The sequence below is a fragment of the Centroberyx gerrardi genome, chromosome 11, assembly GCF_048128805.1.
Source record: "Centroberyx gerrardi isolate f3 chromosome 11, fCenGer3.hap1.cur.20231027, whole genome shotgun sequence".
NCBI lineage: Eukaryota > Metazoa > Chordata > Actinopteri > Beryciformes > Berycidae > Centroberyx > Centroberyx gerrardi.
Genome location: NC_136007.1, coordinates 9,749,232 through 9,770,063, shown reverse-complemented (window position 1 = coordinate 9,770,063; position 20,832 = coordinate 9,749,232). Strand labels below are relative to the sequence as shown.

Genomic DNA, 20,832 nt, shown 5'->3' with positions numbered 1-20,832 from the left:
AAACAATCAAAACAAGACATAAAATACACGCATCACATGACAAAAGGGACAGGACAGGTTTTCAAATTAACAGTTGGCCATTTGTATAGTATTGCTAATAAAGTGCAGAGTGCAGGCAGGTCAGCAGTCAAATGCATATAGCTGAAATTATAATAGTTTACAATTATCCAGTTATGGAAACTACATGTTTCTGTTGAGTTTTGACGTACCTGTGTGTCCAGCATTGTTACTTTTGGGGACAAACCAAGTGATTTAATATGCAGGAGAGACTCCTTTTTATGGCTGGGCTGACAGCAGGAAAACAGGCCATCTTTAAAGGTTGGTTTGAACCAGGTTCAGTGCAACTCAGTTATAATGCAATACAGTTTTATTTGTCCCACATGGGGCAATTTAAAGGACATAATTGAAGACATAAACAATCAAAACAAGACATAAAATACACATATCACATGACAAAAGAGATAGGACAAGACAGGTTTTCAGATGTTTTTGGTATTAAAGTGCAGAGTGCAGGCAGGTCAGCAGTGAAATGCATGTAGCTGAAATTATATTAGTTTACAGTTATTCAGTTATGGAAAACACATGATTCTTATTTGAAAATGTTATTGCTTCTGGTACAAAGGTGGTTTTTCCTTGATTTGTCCTGCACTGAGGTACCACAAAGCTCCTGCCTGATGTGGAGGTTGGAGGTTTAATTCGTTGTGTTGTGACTTTGCATCTAATATTGCCTGGGCCTCTCATTTATAAAAACTCTCTGAGACTTCTCTGAGGTAATCCAATGATTTTGGAGCATGTGCTGACAATGCCACAGAGAACTATTTCTGTCCTTCTGATTGATACTTGCAAACCAGATAATAAAATAAGGAGGTTGGGATATGAAATCTGCATGACTTGGTTTTTATCTTGGTAGAAAGCCGCACTGCAAAGTTGCATAAGGCATCTACTGTGACTTTGAATAATCAGACAAAGGGGGTAAAGAGATTTGATGTAATATGCATTGTGGCATGGTTGTTATTTTTTGTGTATTTTCTATTTTGTAGCCATCTGTGTATGTTAACCCACCCATCCTCCACTGTGGTTTGAAGTGACTTTAGGAGATGTCGTTGTCATCGTTCTTATTTTGAGATTTGTTAAATACTGTATATTAACACTGAAAACAGGAGCTCATACTGGATTTAGTGCAAGGGGGCAGTGCAGGACATACAATACACAGTGGACAGTATATAACACTCTGCAAGAAAGCTTTTTATCATTATGAGAAATCAAGCTGTGCCATAAACGTACAATGATTTGTCCTGCTGACATTGGTGCAGAGACATATCAACAACTTAAAGAGTTTCACACTATATGGATACAAATGGATGATGCAACATGGCAAAAGGACGACAGGTCTTCCTCACATAGTGTTCAAATGGAAGTGCAAGGCAAGTGATAAACAAAAGACAATTTCACTCTTTATCACTAGTGGGGTCAATTCACTTTTAATTCACCCAATGCAAAATGTAGATTGAAGTGGCAGCTTATTTTCTGATAACAGACCTTTCTTCCCAATTGTTTATTAATTGGTTCTAAAGGACAATGTAATCATTCCTAGAGGGTTTCAATATTTGAATTGTGAAGAAATCCACCTTTCTTGATTTAAATGAAAGAGATACATATCTGTGTGTTTGGTGTGGTGTGGTATTGTGCTGTGTACTGTTATATAAAGAAGATGATCACAGTACTTTGAAATTCACATCCATTCTTGCTTTGATAGTTGACCTATTCCCCCATCTCCTGGTTGATGGAAGTACTGCAGCTATTTCCAAAAAATCTGAGACTTTCAAAAGTGTAGGAGCTGTATAGGTGAGAGAGAAGTAGGTCAGGGTCTCAACTAGTGTGTGTGTATGTGTGTGTGTGTGTGTGTGTGTGTGAGTGTGTGTGTGTGTGGGTCAAGCGACTATAGCATTTACAATTTTTGGAATATGATGTTGCACATTAAATTTTGAATGTCTCCAATCATAAATGTGTTACGGCGTTCTCTTTGTCTTTCTTCCTCTCTCTATCTCTCGCGCTCTTGTTCATTCTCTCTCACTTTCTCTTTCTTTCTTTAGTTTTCTGCAGCGAAGTCCCTATTTTCTTACAGCACACTCTCTTCAGTCTTATGTCCTACGTGTAAAAGATTTAGAATAGCTGAGTGATTTAAAATGCAGATGTTGAAGATGAATAATAGAGGGGCCACAGTTTGAAGGGAAGAGCCTAAAAGATCCATTAGAAGGAGGCAGAGACAGGCCAACTACTGTGAATAATTCACTCAGCCTGCACACTACTTCTGTTTATTGTGGTGTGTGAGTGTGAGAAAGGGAGAGTGAGTGTGTATGTGTGTGTGTGTGTGTGTGTGTATACCACAGCGTGTGTGTGTGTGTGTGTGTGTGTGTCTGTCTGTGTGTGCAACACCTACCTCCATACCCTCATGGCTTGCCTGGCAGTTCAAAAATAGAAGCTGAGAGTGTTGCATTCCTCATGTTTCGAAGCCATGCAAGCTGTTTTCTAACTGACATATAACATCACCACCATTTTTAAGTATGTTACCCCGCCAAAAAAGTCCTAAAATACTACAACCAGCACTCCCACTTACTCAGAAAGTCATCATGGTGTACATGTCTGTGCCTCATCAAACTTGTCCCATGTGATTCAGCTTGTACTATGAAATTATAACTGTCAGTATGTCTGTGCAGCAGTATCACCTCACCAAATTCCTAGACATTTACTGTAGTAGTTAAAGTGATTCTGATTCATGTTACTCAGTAATATATTTGTCCTTTATTGTAACACTGCTACTCCTTTGCTGTCACTTTGTTAGGAGTTGTGTGGATGTGAGTGACGATGTGCCGGGCCAACATCTTTATTTTAAAGGCATCATTTATCCAGAATCCGTCTCAACGTTGCTCACTCTTGTTCAGATTCCATTCACAAAGTTGTAGCTCCAGAGTGGCAGAGTGACACTTTAGCAGCAATCAGTTTCTTTATTTAAAATGTGATTCAACCTTGCCGTCTGAGTGTTTCATGTTTATTCAAATCACATTTCCCCCTGAATTTCTGACATTTACTGCATGGAGGATGAGTTCTTTATTGTCAAATTGCTGTTTTTTTATGTAGTGTTTTTTAATGTTTCTTCCATGAAAGATGCCCTGCATGAATTAACAAAGTTTACTGAATTGAGCTGAATTACTAGTACAAATCCTGTAATGTGACACAACATATCCTTTCAAGCGTCCTAATAGAAACCTGGCTGGGATGTCAGAGGCTGAGTGTGGGTATATTATTGGCATTATGAAGCGGAGTTATTCTGGGAGTTGAAATCATCCTCTTTGTGTGTTTTATAAATGTTTATATTGTGTTGCTCACCAGTGTCTCCATGCAGGAGGAGGACACCCCTATAGGAATGTATCAGCGCTCAGTCAGACGGGCAGCGCTGCTCATTTCCAGGCTCCGGCTGGATCCCGTGGCCTGTACACTTGCGTCACCCTGTCTCAGTCTCTCTCTCTCTCTCTCTCTTTCTCCTCTGGTGTGGTAAATTTAGCTCTGACGTTGGCCTGTTGAAATGGATCCTCTGACGCTGATAGAAGGGGGACGGGAGTGACGGAGTACAAATACAGACGTACACACGCAGTCCCTAAAGAGTGCCGCAGGGACAGACGAGCCGCCGTTGAAGAGGAGGAGAAGTTTGAGCCAGTTTCACCCAAAGCTGCGTTCAGAGAGAGGAAACAGAGGAGGACATGCTGGCTCATCTGGGGCACATGACCTTTTCACAGGTAGGTGACTGTGACTGCGGTTGGGGGAATCTGATTGGTTATTCGGTGATTTAGCCGCCCTTCGCTGATCCACTAATGACAGATGAAAATCCTAACTGGAAAACAAACCAGTAAAAAAAAACAGCAGTTTCTGTGCCTATTACCTTTTGAGAGTATTAGTTAGGTGGTCTGGTTTTTGCCAAACTTAACATGCGTCTTGATGCAGTGTGTGTGTGTGTGTGTGTGTGTGTGTGAAGGGGGAGGGTAGCTAAACAAACTTCCACTAACACCTTTTTTTTTCCCACATTCATATCAACCTCATGACGTTTCATGACGCATCCAGGAATCAACAGTCAACATTTACCCCAGTTTCACTGCCTGCAGAACTTTACTCCAAATACTCCATCCCCTGGACTTATCTACCCCCCCCAATACATACACAAATCCAAACACACACACACACACTCACACACACACCATAGTGCAGATCCAATCTCCACTCCCACGCACCCACGCTCTGGCGGACGCCGGACGTCATTCGCAGCAGCAGGTCTGTCCGAAGGTCCCTGCGGACCCGTCTGGCACATACCGCTTCATATCCAGTAATACAACAATCCGCTCCTGGTCCTGTTAGTAGGAAAAACAGGCTGTGTGTGGGTAGGCCTCGCATTCCTCCTGTGGCTTTACTTTGCTCTTTCTCTCTCTCTCTTCTTTCCCCTCTTTCCCCTCTTCCTCCTTCTGTTTCTGATGTTTTTCCAAGACATTCCAGATGTGAGCCAGCCTGGCTCAGCTGGCTCTACAGTATAGCAGCCATACTGTAGACGCTAATGATAACACAGAGCAGAGTTGTACCACCGTCTGTACTATGCCACCGCTGGCTGCTCCACTGCTCCCTTCCCACTGACAGGACAGGCTTTCATGACAGCTACTACCACGCTGGGATCTCTCCCTCCAGGATATTAGAGATTACACTGACATCCTGGCTGTAAAATGGACTTGATTTTTCTTGGATGAGCGTTTGGGGGAAGCAGACAGTCCAAGGGTAAAGCAGACAGGCAGAGAGAGCTGGCTGGATACTAGTGTTGGATTCCTAGAGCGGAAAGATTTGAAGTGGTTGGCCACAGGAGGTTTGTTTGAATGACAGACTTTGTTTTTGATTGACAAGTATGATGTACAGTGTCATATAGTGTATGTCTAACTCTTTCTGCAAGCTAGATAATGCCTTATACCCCGGTTAGAGCATGTAAGCCTTCTAAATGAAGGGTAAAGCAGCTGTGCCTTAAATATTGTAAGGAGGATGGCTCTTGTTTTTCACTTTTTTCATGTCTTTTAAGGAGAAGCAATTGCCAATTTCCCGCTTCAGTCTAGATAATGATGTGGATTGTAATGTTACATGTCATGTGTTAAATCGTTTCATGTTACGCTTTAGGCTGTAGCACCAGAACTTGCAGTATTTCCAAGAGGGAGTAAAACCATTACAGCTAATTTGCTCTGTCCGTCTGCGCGTCCACATGTTGTTTATCTGGTTGTCTGGCCTAGCTTTGATTTCAGGTGAAAATGACATCACTCCCATCTGGAAAACATTTTACGAGAAAAGAATCTAAGGGATGCTCGGTGAGGGAACAAGTTCGGTCATGTGGCGGCTCTGCTTGGCCTCCAACCAGATCTGATTCCCCCGGCTGGCTGCATCAATTCAAGCGCCAAACAGAGTGCCTTAAAAGGCTGAGAGAGAGAGAAAGGGAGAGACAGAGACAGAGAGAGAGTGACAGAGAGAGAGAGAGAGAGAGAGACAGAGGGACAGAAACGAAGAGAGGGAGGGAGGGAGGGAGGGAGGGAGCTTTTCCCGTAATCAAATCACGAAGGCGGTGTTATCCTCCCCTTCCTGTTTTCTCTGGTTTCTCAAACACACACCAGGTGACATTAACTCTGAACACGGTGGATCTACCTCTTGTTGTTGTTGCAGCCACAGGGGCATCGCTCTGGAAACGGCTCGCCGCAGCCTCACACTCTGTACAGGATGTCTGAGGGAGACGTCACCCTGCTGTCCCTCGGCCCGGCGGCGTCGCTGGACCTGTCCCGCCAGGAGCGCCAGGCCCTCACCAGGCTCTACTGCCAGAACGGAGGACATCACCTGAGGATCGCACCGGACGGGACAGTGAGCGGCGGCAGGCAGGACAACGACCCCTATGGTGAGGAAACAAGACTATCTTTTTTATTGGGGTTTTTTCTATGAGGAGGGATAAGCTGTTGTATTTCACAATCAGAATCACTTTATTATGTGTTTATTATCTGAGTGCTGAATATAAAAATGCAAGACATGAGAGGTAGTAGATAAAAAGAATACAAGTCAGACATGAGAGATAGTAGATAAAAAATACAAGACAGAACAATTGTTTTGTACAATAACACTGTGCAAAAGATGAATATGAAGCTAAGCAAAAGCTGCAATTTATCCTTAACAGATACTGTAATTTTGACTTTCCCAACATTAAATGGACTTTTTACCTTTACTGATGATTAAAAGTCTTCATTGTTGTTAAAATAAATGATGATTAACAACAGATAACAGGTATGCTTAAGAGGCAGTCAGTAAGAAGTTATCCGGCCTTGGGGGAAAGCGGTCGAGAAGTGGACTTGTGAAAGCCGCTGGCTGAAATCTGTGGGGGAATTCAATGATTACTTCAACAAACTGTTAAAGTCTCCTTGAGCAAGGCTGTTAACCCCAGCTGTTCCAGTAGAGAAGCTCAGTGGCTAGAGATTGTAATCCTAATAACTCCCCCTGAATATAATGCATTTAGATGATAAGGCTTGTATTGACTTGAAAAAGTGGCTTAACTCTAACTCACAAATAAAAACGATGGTTACACTGAGTTTAGGTGAGTTTACGTTCCACTACATCCCTGGTAGGTAATTAAAAACATCATGCAGCTTGGCGTCAGTTGAACAGCTCCATGTGTTTGCGTTGCAGACGTCCTGCGGCTGAAAGCTGTGAGTGCAGGAGTGGTGGTCATCAAGGGAGAGCAGACAGGCAGGTACCTGGCCATGGACAAAGATGGACGCCTCTACGGATCAGTGAGTTTTCACATTACAGTGTGTGTTTGAAGAGTTGGGATATCTGCCCATTTGGAAAAAAAATAAAAAAGACACCTACTATGATGAAATTGTTGCTGCCATGAAAGTAAAACTCTGAAGTTATTGACTATTTTAAAATATTTGCCTGCCAAATACTAACATTATTGGGGATGGAATGATCTATCACTTTGCACTATGGAGTGAATTTCAATTTCAAAGCATTTTTTTTTATATATCATGCTGAAATGAGAGACTGTTTTCTATTACCTAATAGTTCATGAAAGCATTTTTTTATCAAAGCTGCATTCTGAAAACACATAACACTCAATAACCTATCCATTCCTAAGGTTATTTTACCAAGGTACCAACATTATTTTCCACAAAATTGTGCAACAGTGGAAAATTACTGTGTATCCGATGAGCAAAGGTTTTTCTTTTTTTGAGCTAAAGTTTTTCCTAATAACCTATAAATCATTATGAGTAATAGTCTGTCATCGGGGCAGATACATCAAGAGATGAGCAACGTAAGCCATTAAAGAATTACACATTTGTCATGTCCTAGATTCTTATTCCCATTAACATTACAATATGTACTGTTGCTGTGTGTATATATCCTCACACCCTGTTGTTAACATTTTCAAATGAATTTACAAGAACATGACTGAATTATATTTGGCTTAAAACAAACTTTCTTCTTTTCTTTTCTTTCCTTTTCTTCTCAGCAAGCACTGAATGATGAGTGTTACTTCCTGGAGAAGTATGAGGAAAACCACTACAACTCATATCGCTCTCAGAAGTACAGCTGGTACGTCGGGCTGACGAGGAAAGGCAAACCCAAAGCAGGACCAAAGACCCACCAGGGTCAGAAGGCCGTCTATTTTCTGCCAAGGCCTGTAAGCAACCTGTAGAGCAACAGGACACCAGGAAGCAAGTGCTTTACATGCATATTAATAGTGCAATGTCATGTTGGACACCTAAGTATTCCATTTAAAATTGATGTAAGCTTGATATGAGAAAGTCCAATCTAAAAGATCGGATATGCCGATGTTGGCTGCAATCCAAAGTCATATAAACACCTTATCCTGTTTTATGATCAGTTCAAGCTCTATTTTCATGGTAATATTCAGAATATTCTGCTTATTTATGTATGCAGGGATATCTGTGATCAGGATATCCACATGCATAAAAACCGCATATGATCTTGACAGGAATATGAGCTAGTATCCAGAATACTGTAAACACACTCACACACTCTCACTCAAGACAGAAAATGCCTGCCGTGCCAATGCATGTCAGTCTTTGACCGGTGGTATGAAATAGCACTGGGAGACAGCAATGGACCATTGTTACTTAGAAATAGTTTTAAAATTGATCTCGTCTGGCACAAAGGAAACGAATGGAATGGCAATAAAAGTAAAAATGCCAACCATCTGGCGTTGAATTCAAGCTCAAGCAAACAACGTCGTTCAAAGTTCTGACTCTGTCCAAGTGCTACAGCATAGGGAGGGATCGTAATAATGTAATACTCTGCTGATTTCCATAGAAGAAATTCTCTTTTCACCTTGCAAAGTGAGGTCAGAGGTCAGGGTCTGGAGCGGGTAGGGATTCAGTTTCTTGCTCAAGGACTCCTCAGCAGGGCGGATGCTTGCCGACACGTGGGCTTGAATCCAGGCCTTGTGGATGAAGGACAGTCTCGCTATTCACTGCTTTTAATTTGTGCCTGTTGCTGTAACCCCTTGTGTTCAGTGAGGAATGTTAGCAATCCTAACAGGTCATTTTAAGGCAGCGGCTCTCAACCTTTTTGGCTTGTGACCCCGTAAAACAAAGCGGTGTCCACTCGCGACCCGCCGTCACAAGTGTGCAGAGTTCAACCAATTATCAGAGGAGGCCGAGAGGCTGAAAACTATTCAGTATTTCACAAGAAAAAAAGCAAAAATTAGAGAAAAATAGACATGATAATACATTTTTATAGTAGAAATATGCTTTCTTATCCTATAAATCATCTCGCGACCCCACAAAATTATCTTGCATGTCCCTGGGGGGTCCTGACCCGCAGGTTGAGAACCACTGTTTTAAAGAAACAGAGGGACAAATGTTGAGGCATTTCCCCTCAATATGAGAAGTGTCTAGTGGAGAAAAACATCAGACTTTCAAAGTGTCCCAAAAGTATCCCTAAGTGCTAGGATCGTCTTTGTTTCACTCGGACAAAATGATAATGAAATGAGCTTAGTGCTAAAACACTGTTTTTGGAAACAGCACCCTTGTCTAAACTGTGATATATACTATTGATATATACTATATTGATATATACAGGTATACATGCATGTTCCCAGGTCAGCTGACACCTTACCTTCTCTCCAAGGCAGAGGGATTTACTTTGTTTCATTATTCAATGCAGTTATTATCGTACTGTCTGGAAAAGAGGAATACCACTGCAGATTTCCCACCTTGGTGACATCACAGGTTCAAGTCTTAATTATTCGATTTTTGGGATTGGGAGAGAGAGAAAGAGAGAACACATATTGATTGATCTGCCCTGGACCACACATAGTTACATATCTTAAGTCTTAAATTCAGTGATATTTCTCTTTCTCTTCCTTTGCAAAATGGCAGCACAACCTAACGGACTCTTTCTAAACTTATTCCATTTTATGCTGAAACAAATATTACTGTAACATCATTGTAGTTTAGATTTGTTATTGTGAATATTTATTGATAAAGTTTTATTGATAATTGAATTTTAACTTTTATTGATTGCCACAATGTTATGCTATGATTATGGAGATAGTTATTTATACATATACAGTATTTATACATATATACAGGAAAGGAACAAAAAGGTAATGTGATCACCTTTTGACAAAGTAATACATATTGTATAAAATGTGTAAATGTATGGAACTGTGATTATTATATGATTATTGTTCTTCCTAAAAAATTTAAGAGACATTATGAATAAGAGTCCATGGAAGACAGCAAATATACATTTTTAAAGGAACATGTGTTTTCTTGACAGTATTTTGCAAAGAATTGTATAGAATAAATAATAAACGATTAACTATAATTTGTTGTTGTTTTTTTATTGTGTTTATTAGGGATTTGAAAGCAGATATACATGAAAAGATAAATATATAAGCGTCATATAAAACATCATATAAACAACAGTTTAACTGGACACATCCCCTTGTATATATCAATTCTGAATCCATTCGACCCATTCATACACATCAAACCACAGAACATTTCAGCAGCATTTATGAGGTTTGTGTGTGTGTGTGTGTGTGTGTGTGTGTGTAGGTGCACTTGTGTGTGTGTGTGTGTGTGTGTGTGTGTGAATAAACTGCACTCTTATGGGTGTTCACCCATATGACCACAGTATGACCACAAGATGGCAGCATTGCCTTTAGTTCAGTAGCAGTTTCACTCAGGATAGCACTAAGGGTTTCAGAAGAACTCCTCTAGTTTTGTCTTCATTTATCATTATTAGAAGTTCAAGCTTTTCCCGGTCCTAGTAAAATAAATCATGAATTAAGTGGCTAACCGGTAGAAACCACTACCACAAACTGCTGTCAGCTGCATGTGTTTTTAGCAGTGGAGTTGGCTGTGGGTCTATTGCTATGGGTTACATCACAGCATGCACAGTACACATAGCATATATAGGAGAAAAAAAGAAGCTGCCAACCAACCAAAAATATCTGTTAATAAGTGAATTTACAAAACAGAAATCATTGGCTGAACTTAATCATTCGGTATGTCTAAAATGTCATTTTGTCAATCAAGGACTTATGTAATATCATTTTTAAAAGTACCACATTTTGTTTTCAGGTTGTACTGTCACTATAATTTTCAAAAGGTACTGCAGCAAAACCCTTCAGCAGCATTGGTGTCAGTGGAGACCTGCCTGCTCTCCAGCACACTGTAATTGTTACCATAATGTTGTTGCAGATAAGACCAGCGCAAAGCAGAGAAAGACCTCCACTCACCCTCGTCAAGTATTTTCACCACATTTTTGGAAGTTAAGACTCAATGGCATTCTTTAGCTAATCCACACTTATGTGTAATGGCTGAAACAGAACATGGCCCAAAATGCTGTTTCAGAGGCGGCACTGCCAGGAAAAAATACTGGAGGAAACACTGGAACGTGGTTTAAGATGTTTGGAAGGATTGGGGCTCCAAGATGTTCCATATTATTCTGGGATTTAAGCAGTGTTGGGAGGTTACATTATAGTAGTATCATTACTTTTCCCACTAACGAGTAGTTTGACAAATTACTATTTCAATTTCAGCAATAGTACAGTTTCCAATCACAAAAATGGTTACTTTATAATCTAATCACCCCCTATAAATGTCAGATTCAAGTTGAATTATCCCAAAACTATATCCTGCCCCCATCCCCTGATTCGTTTTCCTCATAATTTGAAAGTTGAAGAACACACTAAACTAGCATAGATGAGAAACGGCAGAAAAGTTTAATTTCTCTGGGTGGAAGTATTGCCACTACTTGAGCAAAAAGATTATAAAAGCATTAGACAATCAACTCTATTTGGTTACCATGATCATCCACACAGAAGCACAGGTATTTTTTCACTATTTTTGGAGATAAGAGGGCTGTAACCGCAAACTTTGGGTGAAAAGTAATAAGCAGATTAACAAATTACCACTCTCAGGGAGTAATAAGTAATAATATTAGTTTTAAAATGAGTAATAAAGAAGTAATATATGACTGTGTTTGAGTAACAAGCTCAACACTGGATATAAGGCAGACCTCTAGATCAGTGGTTTTCACTGGCTGACCCCCAAAAGCAAAAGGATGCCTAGTCATGGCCACAAACACATACACACACACACACACACACACACACACATACAGGTATTACTATACTTGTGAGGCCCCTCATTGACTACATTCATTCCCTAACTTGTGACCCTAACCTTAACCCTTATCCTAACCTAAACCTAATTCTAAGTCTAACCTTAACTCTTTGTAGAAGTGCAGACCAGCAAAATGTCCTCACTTTGGAGGATTTTCCTCATCTTTCTATCCTTGTGAGGACATTTGGTTCTCACAGGTATAGAAATACAAGAACACACACACACACACACACACACATGCAGTTTGCATGTCATTTTTAGATGCTCTTGTCCTTAGTGATTTATACTGAGTAAACAGGCAGGGGGTTCATATCTTGCTTGAGGACACTGACAGGACTGATGGCTGCTGGTGGACAAACATCCACCGTTACGCAACCTGTGACCTTTCAGTTACAGGACAGTCTCTCTCTTTCTCTCCACTAGGCCACTCCATGAACTTGCAAACACACGCACACACACACACACACACACACACACACACACACACACACAAACCTGGTTGGCCATAGGCCTGCAGGGCTGTGCAGGGCAGGAAGGGAACTATTCACTGTAAACTGAACAAGGACTGGTTTCCTCTGGGAGTCCCCTAGCCTGACAGCAGCCAAGATCCCAGCAACACAAACCACTCTAACAGACATACACACACACACACACACACACACACACACACACACACACGCACTGGAACTGGGACACATTCACTCATCTGTTACTCCTCTCTCTTTTCCTCAATTCCGTCTTTCTTTCTCTCCCTTCCTGCCTGTCTCTCAATTTCCAGCCTCCTTCAATCTCCGTCTCCGTCTGTCTGTCGAATTGTTTTCTCTTCATCGCTCTCTCCCAGCATTCCTCCTCTATCTGTCCGTTTCTCTGTCCCTTCATCTCTCTTTCTCTCTGCTCTCTTTCTTTTCGACCTCATGCCTTTGTTGTATTCTCTTTTCTTCTCCTGCCCACCTCTTTTTTTTCTTTTGCTCTTTATACATCCAAATGCCTCGCCAGATCTATTTTTTCTTTCCTTGCAATCCTCTCCTCACACACTCCTTAAACAGAGGTCCCCAAATTGGTCCTAGGGGTTACTGGGAGAACCCAGCAATGTCAGAAAGACTTTCTAAATGTTGCATGATGAGACAATGTATGGATTTGGCTGTTTTTTGTTCTCTCAGCTGTTATTTCCCTACCTACAATTCATACAGGTATACAATCCTCCACAAAATCATACCTAACCACATCAAATCTTATCAGATAGGGGATCCAATGGGCAAAATACTACCAAATAGAGACCCATGTATCTATGTGAGGGTCCTTGGGGTGAAAAACGTTGGGAATCCATGTCTTAGGCCGGCGTTACCCTGTGAAACTATTCACACAACTTGGTTGTGTTGGTGAGTTGCGAGTTGCATGAGGTTCATGCAACTTTACTGTTACACAATGCATTCAGATTCAATCGAAACTACACGCAACAACACGCTCTACAATAGTTTAAACGGTTGAAGGGGGGGGGAAGCCATGTTTTACAAGAGCAAGCATTATTTTGTGTTTACATCAAGTTAAAAAGTAAGTAATTTAGCATGTTTAATCTCTTCGCTGTGGCGTAGGCTAATATTAACATAACGTAAGCTGTGTCCACAGTTAGCCTTTAAGCTAACGCCAGCTAACGTTTACTGCCAAGTTGACTTTCTATACAGTTAAACTACCTGGAATACAACAATATTTAATTGTAAAGTTAATCCACTTCAAAATAGTGGATGGTGATTTATTTTTCTTGGATGTAGCCTACGTCACAAGCTGTTTGTCGTCCATTTTTGTTCTTTAGGTAGGCTACACTATCAGCTGGCCGTAGTAGGAGTACAGCTGGTCCAACTGAACATGACATGATATCAGCATTTTGATTGCATGAACCTAGCTGCAAAAAGTTCAGTTTCAATTTGATGCACCCTGGTTGCACACAGCTTTTCAGGGACTGATACACAGTGAAACTCAGATGAAACTCAGTTGCACACAACCAAGTTGCGTGAAAAAGTTTCACCGTGTAACGGAGGCCTTAGAAGCCCAACCTTGGCTCCTCTCCACCCCTCTTCTCTTCTCTTCTCTTCTCTCCTCTCCCCCCTTCTTTCTCTCTCATCCTGTTCTGGTGGCCTCATCATGAAAACAGAGATGCTTTGTCGACGTTACTGTATGCATGCTATTCCCTTCACCTCTCTCTTCCACACAAGCAAACACACACACACACACACAGGAGCGGAAACAGGGGATGCATATCAGTCAGCTGATCCAACTGGAAATGCTGACACTGGCCTCCCCATCTGCTACTGCTCTCTGAGAAGAGGGAGGGGGGGTAGAGAGAGAGAGAGAGAGAGAGAGAGAGAGAGAGAGAGAGAAACTAGGGGGACAGAGAAAGAGAGAGGGAGCATTTTGACAACCAAGAGAATTGCCCGGATGCTTGTGGTTGGCCCTGCAGCAACTGTTTTCCTAATAGATGATTTGTGCTGGATAGACACATTCTGCAGGGGCTCCAAACATGCAGCTTTCCCTCGGAGGGAGAGGGAAATGGCATTTGTCAACCAGCAGATTCCCTTTTCTGTTGCTACAGAGTTTAGCAAAGGGAAAGTGATCACAGACAGAAGAGTTGTTTCTGTGCTGAGGTGACAGTCCATGAGGTTGTTTGAAAGGGAAACTACATGATAAGATGAAGCTTTTTGTTGTTTTCTTTTTTGTTTTTTTTTTGGTATTTTGGCGACGTGTCTGGTGCTAAGCGTTCATTGCTGTGGTGTTTCTGCACTGCACTCCCCAGAAACCACCTGTCAATCAACCTGGCTTTTTCCTTGGTTTTGCTCTTTATGAAGTTTGAGTTTCTGTAGGTGGCGCTCTTTTGTTTGTCTGTTCAGCCATGGTGGCTATCACTGCTCATGCTAACTACCCAGGTCTTCTTCTGTTTATTCTAAGTGAACCACGGTTGCTGCTCAAGGAATGTAAAACACATCACTTCAAAGATCTACCGGCATTTAGAACCGCAAATGTAAAAGCTTTCCTGAACTGGCTATAGGTTGATCACTATAGTGTTAAATCAATTGACGATAGAGAGCAGCCGAAGTGAAATGCATTTAGGTGAAAATGTCACGCAATATTACTTTAAACTCTTTTGAGTATGGCCAGGAAGCAGTCAAAAAATTTGGGAAGTACTCAAAGAAGTGTAAAAAAAAACACTTGCTCTGATTTTTTTTTCACCCCGCCAACTCCACTTCAACGGTTTGTTTGGAATAAACAGAAGAAGAAGAACTGGGTAGTTCACATGAGCAGTGATAGCCACCATGGCTGAACAGACAAAGAAACAGAAACAGAAACTCAAACTTCATCAACAGAAAATCCAAGGAAAAACATATCATAGTACTGGACACACTGTTTGATTGACAGGTGATCTGTGGGAAGTGCAGTGCAGAAACACCACAGCAACGAGCGCTGAGCACCAAAGATGTTGCCAAAATATAAAAAAAACAATGAGGATTTCGAGGATTTAAGTCTCCAGTGAGCCTATAAGAGGCGAGTTGATCACAGTTGTCATGTCAGATGTTTTATCCCTTTAAGGTTCCTGTAAAACTCTGTGAGCAAGGATCCCAGATAATGTTATAAATAGCTTGTAAGAGACGGAGGATAATAGACTGGTCACTGGATGACTACATTACACTCAGTGTGAGCTACACACACACACACACACACACTGTCACACTCACACACTTTTCACCCCTTTGTCTCACACTTTCTGAGTGTGACTTCCTTCATCGCTGCCCGAGCTTCCGCAAAAAATGGCATAACTGTCATCCCATTGTGATTTTACATGTATTTGAGTAGGCGCACACACATACACACACACACACACACACACACGTACACACATACCTCGTCGAGACCGGAAACTGGCCTGTCTTCTCAGCTGTGATGTCTCACATACACAAATACACACACAAACACAGACCAACTGTGGCGATGACGCCTGCGATGGTCAAAAATATCCTGAATCAAATAGTTAGCGGTGAAGTCATTCCTCTTTCTGTTCCTTTTATCCCTTTCACATCCTGGGAATTCACACTGACAGTCACACTGCAGCTTCACACACACACAAACACACATATGGTTCAAATTAGGTTATTTGTTTCTTAATAGACATCATGGCAGCTGATGTGTCAAAACCTTCCCATGTTACTCAACATCCATGGGAAACTGAGCCTGTGTCCTTCCACTGAAAACACCATTTATTAGTGCGTATTTCAGGGTTAGGGTTAGGGTACGTATGTGTGACGTTTTAGTCTTCCTGGTGACGTTGGGCAGGATGGAAAAGCCTGTTGTTCAATCATTGAAGGATTGTTCACCTCTATCCGATCATAGTAATAAAAAACAAAACAAAACGTCAGGCACAACGGCAGGAAATTCAATGGAAATGGAGGGAAAGAGAGACGTAACTGACGAAATGTTTCTTTCATTTTTTCTCTTTCTTTCTTATCTATCTATCTATCTATCTATCTATCATAGTGTTACTGATTTTCCAACCTATGAAGTAAATCTGCAGCAAAATTAGCTTCATAAATGTATGTCCAACAGTTTTTAATATACTGAATTGCATGTTTTTATTAATAGTTTTAAGAGTTTATTTAATTATATACTTAGCCATACAGTGTAGTACAATGAAGCAAAAGTTGTATTTTTTTAGCGAAATAGTGAAAAAAAAGTAGTGTAGCACCAGGATTTCAATTAAAATGGGAAACTAAATGCCAAAAGTGGATGTAGTTTTTAAGACATCATCTGTGGAACCGCTTGCACCCTTTCTCCTCTACTCTGTCCCCTGAATAAATAAAAAAAATAAACTACAAATACTGTCTATCCATCTTAACTCAAGTCATTTAATCTTGCCTTCAGTCTCAAAATCCCACCCTCTTAAAACAAATTAATCTTCAAACACTGAAACTGCTTTGGGAAGTGCTTTAGAATTATTTTTCATATTACAAAACACAATTTAAACACTGAATTTCAGATTAAATGATGTTACATGGGCATTTTGTTTGAGTGTACTAACCCTAACCCTCCCTCTTAAAAAAGATGCGTAAATGAAGCCATGACTGCACTCTGTCTTGTCAAGGACATGATGCATGCGGCACTACAATATCCTCTTTTGATTTCCCTGGAAGTCGTCATGGAATAATTCCTATTCTGGCGGCGAATACGTAAGCAAAGTCGTTAACACCCACGCCTCTCCGCGTTGCTGCCCCGTCTCCTTTCTGGGAAAGACACATCCAAGTTTAAACGCTTATCTCTTCCTCTTCCCTTTCCCCTTCCTGCCATTCAGAATGTGAAAATTAAAAAAAAAACAAAAAAACTGTCCAACAGGAGGAAAAATAGATTTCTAAAGGTCTAACAAACAAATGGCCGGGGCCTATTTATGGCAAATACCTCACATTCCACCCGTCCCAGATATCTCATAGTCTTTGGCTGCGGCTGTGACCATGTCAGTGCAGGATACTGTGGCTTCCTCTCTCTCTCTCTCTCTCTCTCTTTTTCTGTCTCACTCACTCCCCCCTTTTATTTTCCCCCGCTTCCTTTCCTTTCTGTTTTTAGGCAACATCCTCTTTTTGTGCCCAGACCAGAGGAGTACAGCTATAATTGTTCTCTTCTTCTCCAACAGGAATGTCTAAAGCAAACTGGGCCTTTTGAAGTGGCCCATTGTCTCCCAACCACAGTAGGTGAGGAGGTGGTGGAGGGGGGGGGGGGGGGGGGGGGGGGAGTGAGTGAGGGAGGGAGGGAGGGAGGGAGAGGGAGGTGGAAAAGTAAGGGACAAACGGAAAGATGAGCAAAGAGGAAGGGAAGGGAGAGAGAGATGATAAGAGAGAGACAAGAGAAAGTAATTTGGAAAGAGAGTAGAAATAGAAAGAGGAACAGCTGTGCTTAGCTCTACCTCCTACAGACTGAATGTTCATTGTGCCGCTCTTAACTCACAAAGTTCCTCTCACACACACACACACACACACACACACTGACGCTATATTGCTTACGCAGACTGAACTTCACCGCTCAGTTTGACGTTTAAAGGAGAATACCAGTGCCATTTAGAGTTATAGCCCATTTACTGCTGTCTATGGCGAGTTTACATTTCCTCCAATTATTCTGCAATGCATGCTGTATGTAATGGCATTTTTTTTAACATTTACTGATTTTTTTTATCATCTTTAATATACAAACTTTACGGTCTCAAACCTAGCTTGAAACCAGGTTGTCCTGGCTAACAACTGTACAACACTGTACATAAAAAGACATGGATGTGACAGTAAAGTTTGTAAGGTGACATGTTTTTGAGGGATTATTTCCTGGTGGAGACCATTTCTTCCTGTGGATGTCAGGTGATTGACAGTAAGCAGAGTGTAATGTAATCACAAAGGATGTCAGCGATTGGTGAAAAGTCTTCTCTACTCCTCTACGCCTCGCTCATCCAATCAAAGAGTCTGAAATATTCTCTTGTACAATGAGAGATTTCTGAATACACACCATCAACTTGCACACTGAAATCATGATAAAACAGAATAACTTTGATAAAACCAAATGAAGGCTTTGTGTTTACTGCAATGGATTATCTGATTCAGGCCAAGTCTGTGGAAGTTGTTTTTCATACTACAAAAATGAAAGGCTTCTTCTGAAGGCCAGAAGACGAGCCCTGATATCTTCAACGACACTGACTGTGTGCAGACAAACCAGGAATAATGTAAAGGACTGGGGCAACCTAGACGATTGGCACAAACTTAAAAAAAACACCAGTATTATCCTTCCATGGAAGCTGAGGGCAGCCCAGCCCTCGCTGAGAGGCGACGGCTCCACGTGATCGCGGCTCTAAGTGCTGCTCCACAGCCCAGATGGGCTGCAGCGCCAGCAAGGCTTTATGTTTGATTTATAAGGCAACTGCTTCAAGCACACTCTCCACATTGTTTTACAGTGCTCATGCAGCCGGCCAGCGTTCCTGCCCAGCGCTCAGGGCGAAGGCAGGTCTTACAGGGACAACAGGAGGGGGAAATCTCTCTTTTTTCCACTCCTCTTGGTTATTTTCAGACTCCCTCTGTTCCGGCCTGTTCTCTGCTCTCCCCTCCCGGAGACGTTGTCTGTGTAATTTTACCTAAAATGAATGCCAAGAGCTGCCCTCTCAAAATAGTGCTTCACTTAACATAACAGTGGGAGGGTTAGACAGTTGTCCAACTACAAGGAGTGAACTCGATTTGACCAGCAGTTATATTTCAAATGTTTTGTCAGTAGTTGTGAAAGTCTGTTATTACACATTTGCCTGCTTACATTATCTTCACAAATCACTGTACATGGCATTCATCATTTCCTGGCTGTATTTCGTTGCTGGTGCAATGCTGTGTTACTCAAAGTCACTTTTATAACAATGCAAGGCAAACAAGCGAAAACTAGCTTAGTGCCAGTTACATGCCTGCCAGCTGTGAGCATCTTGGCAAATAAAGTAGGGTAAAATCACCAGTAATGGATCTGTACTACAACTTAACAATTAACGTTACTGTTAACATACACATTACTATGCCTACTACAGTAAATTTACATCCGCTAATGATTAAGCCCACTTACAATGTAGAAATTCAACAAACAATATGCAAGATCTAAATCAATCTAATGTTGTAAAAAGACACAACTTAATAGCTAGAGAAATGACTCCACAAGCTATTTGAATTGTGGAGAACAGTGAAATTGAAAAAGCAGTCTTCCAATGCAACTGCAGTGAAAAATAGCCACAGCAGCAGCATTAGCTTACGGCAATCAGCTGGACTATAAAGGTTACTATCACAGGCATTTGCACAGTTCAACAAGGACCTAATGAAAATCCTACAACTTCTTAGCGACATCAGCACATGTAGGTGTTTGCCCTTGTAGGAAGCATAAACAGTGGTTCACACAGTACAAAAATCATAACCAAAGATACCCACAGTAGTCGGTTGAATATTCCCTTGTTCGTATTCGTATGTTTTTGTGTTTCTAAACATCCTTAGCAGCCAGTGTGCGAGCAGCTATAGCATCAAATAAAATTATGCAGTTCTTGAGATCTTTGCACGAGCCTTAAAGCCGTTTAAGATGTTTTATTTTCTGGAATATCAAGAGTTTAGACTTTAGAGTTTACTCAACAAAAGGATCAAAACAAAAAAACAGTGTTAAATAAAGCGTTAAATAAAGCGTTAACAGCGACATGATTGGGGGATTTTTGTGCGGACTTTTAATACAGTGGTCTGGAAAAAAGACCAACAAAAATGTCCCCTGCCAGTGGAACAGGTGTGGTGAGGGAGGAGGAGGAGGAGGAGGAGGAGGAGGAGGAGGAGGAGGAGGAGGAGGCCTGACAAAACCCTCATTTTCACACTTGATTCTCTGTGGTGAAGTCAGCTAAGCCGGGCTTAAACAGAGCGGCAGTGGACTACGAACCCACAGCAGAGAGAGAAAACGAGACACAGAACCAAGGATAGATAGATTAGAAAAAGAAAGAGCAAAAAAGCACAGAAACATTTCCTCAGTTACGTCCCTCTTTCCCTCCGTTGTGCCTGACGTTTTGTTTTCTTCTTTATTACTATGATCGGATAGAAGTGAACAATCCTTCAATGACTGAACAATAGGCTTTTTCCATCCTGCCAAACGTCACCAGGAAGACTAAAACATCACAGATACTTTGAAATACGCACTAATAAATTATGTTTTCAGTGGAAGGAGACAGGCTCAGTTTCCTATGGATGTTGAGTAATAAGGGAAGGGTTTGAATTTAACCATATACTGCATGTGTGTATGTGTAATTCCCAGGATGTAGAAGGGATCAAAGGAACAGAAAGAGAGAGCCAAAGATAGATAGATAGATAGATAGATAGATAGATAGATAGATAGATAGATAGATAGATAGATAGATAGATAGATAGATAGATAGATAGATAGATAGAGATTGTGAAACAGACAGACTGCAGACAAGGGAGGAAAGTGAGACAGTGACAATTGGACAGAGCAAGACAGATAAATAAAGGGAAGGAGACAGAGACAAGTACAGTGTGTGTGTGTGTGTGTGTGTGTGTGTGTGTGTGTGAGAGAGAGAGAGAGAGAG

At 41.3% G+C, this 20,832-nt stretch overlaps 1 protein-coding gene across 1 annotated transcript; it reads left to right on the top strand.

Moving 5' to 3' along the window:
• Positions 1–3,666: 3,666 nt before the first annotated feature.
• Positions 3,667–9,884, top strand: LOC139932135 (putative fibroblast growth factor 1). Its single transcript, XM_071925820.2, has 4 exons — positions 3,667–3,794; positions 5,737–5,962; positions 6,742–6,845; positions 7,568–9,884. Exons 1-4 carry the CDS (start codon positions 3,759–3,761, stop codon positions 7,751–7,753), a joined length of 552 nt encoding a protein of 183 aa, XP_071781921.1. The 5' UTR covers positions 3,667–3,758; the 3' UTR covers positions 7,754–9,884.
• Positions 9,885–20,832: the final 10,948 nt, after the last annotated feature.